The sequence below is a fragment of the Poecilia latipinna genome, unplaced genomic scaffold, assembly GCF_001443285.1.
Source record: "Poecilia latipinna isolate Pla-1442-1.1 unplaced genomic scaffold, P_latipinna-1.0 Scaffold153, whole genome shotgun sequence".
Taxonomy (NCBI): domain Eukaryota; kingdom Metazoa; phylum Chordata; class Actinopteri; order Cyprinodontiformes; family Poeciliidae; genus Poecilia; species Poecilia latipinna.
Window position 1 is genome coordinate 200,038 of NW_015112769.1, and position 1,104 is coordinate 201,141.

The window sequence follows — 1,104 nt, forward strand, 5'->3', positions numbered from 1 at the left end:
TGATAATGCTCTGCATTCTTGTTTTATTTATTCGCTAATTTAAAAAATATGTATATATATTTTAATGAAATAAAATAATAGCTACTGCAGTGTACGCAGAGCATTACAAGAACACAGAACGGCTCTCAGGGAGGCTTCAGTCCTATCAACCTTAATACAGATCCGTCCAGAAGAATAGGTAACGACGTACAAGTACTTCGTTCCACAAATCTATATTAATACGTCACTCTTGCATTGAAATGTGTGTAATACAAGCTCAGACTCTCATTGTGTTCACACTTGCAGGATTCACGCAGAGTTTCAGCTCAATGATGTTCCAAACTTTCCCTTCTGGTTCACTCCGGGTCAGTTCACCGGAAACATTGTCATCTCTAAAGACGCCTCCCACGTCCGTCACTTCCACCTTTATGTCCCCAGTAACAGGTAAAAGCCGCTGCTGTGTGCTTTCCGTCTGTGCTGCTCGGCCACGCTAGCGGTGTTTACATTAAATAAGAAATGTAACTAAAGTCACATGTGAATTGGCTTGGTCACGCGATAAGTCATTAAAAATCATGGCAGCGGCTGATGTAAACAGTTATGAAATTATATTAACAATTACCATCATCTGTCAGAGGCATTAGCCTCGTCAGCAGCTGGCGAGGAGACATCGGCGTCAGCTACTGTAGCTGCGTTTTCCTTGACCAAATAATTGCGCAATTTGATATTTTGAAAATAAATTCACTTAAATAAAACACGTAAATTTCGAAATAAATTGTATTTTTTGACGCATGGACAAGATGGTTTTTGGCCGCATTGAAATAACTGTATTTCGCAAAATACGTTTTTGCGTCATAAGAGTCACGTGATCAACAACCGGATGTCGGTACTGGCGCAAACCACGAAGAAGACGACGGCCGGAAGTGGTAGGAGGAAGATGGCGCGGCAAAAACAGACTTACTCATAGACATGAATATGTAGGCGCCTCATGGAGCGCTGAGTGGTACGTAACAGCGTCCGCCATCTTATATGTGGCAGAAGAGCGGTTGGAGCTCATCAAGTCCTGTTCTGTGTGTTTCAACCGTTTTACGAAACAAACTGGATTCAATGGCATTACCTTTCACAGGT

At 42.0% G+C, this 1,104-nt stretch overlaps 1 protein-coding gene across 1 annotated transcript in view; it reads left to right on the forward strand.

Annotated features, from left to right (window-relative positions):
* selenon (selenoprotein N) overlaps window positions 1–1,104 on the forward strand; it is an 18,078-nt gene that overhangs the window by 8,544 nt on the left and 8,430 nt on the right. Inside the window, exon 6 of the mRNA XM_015029434.1 lies at window positions 286–423. Within this exon, the coding sequence (XP_014884920.1) occupies window positions 286–423 (138 nt within the window). The remainder of the gene's footprint in view (window positions 1–285; window positions 424–1,104) is intronic.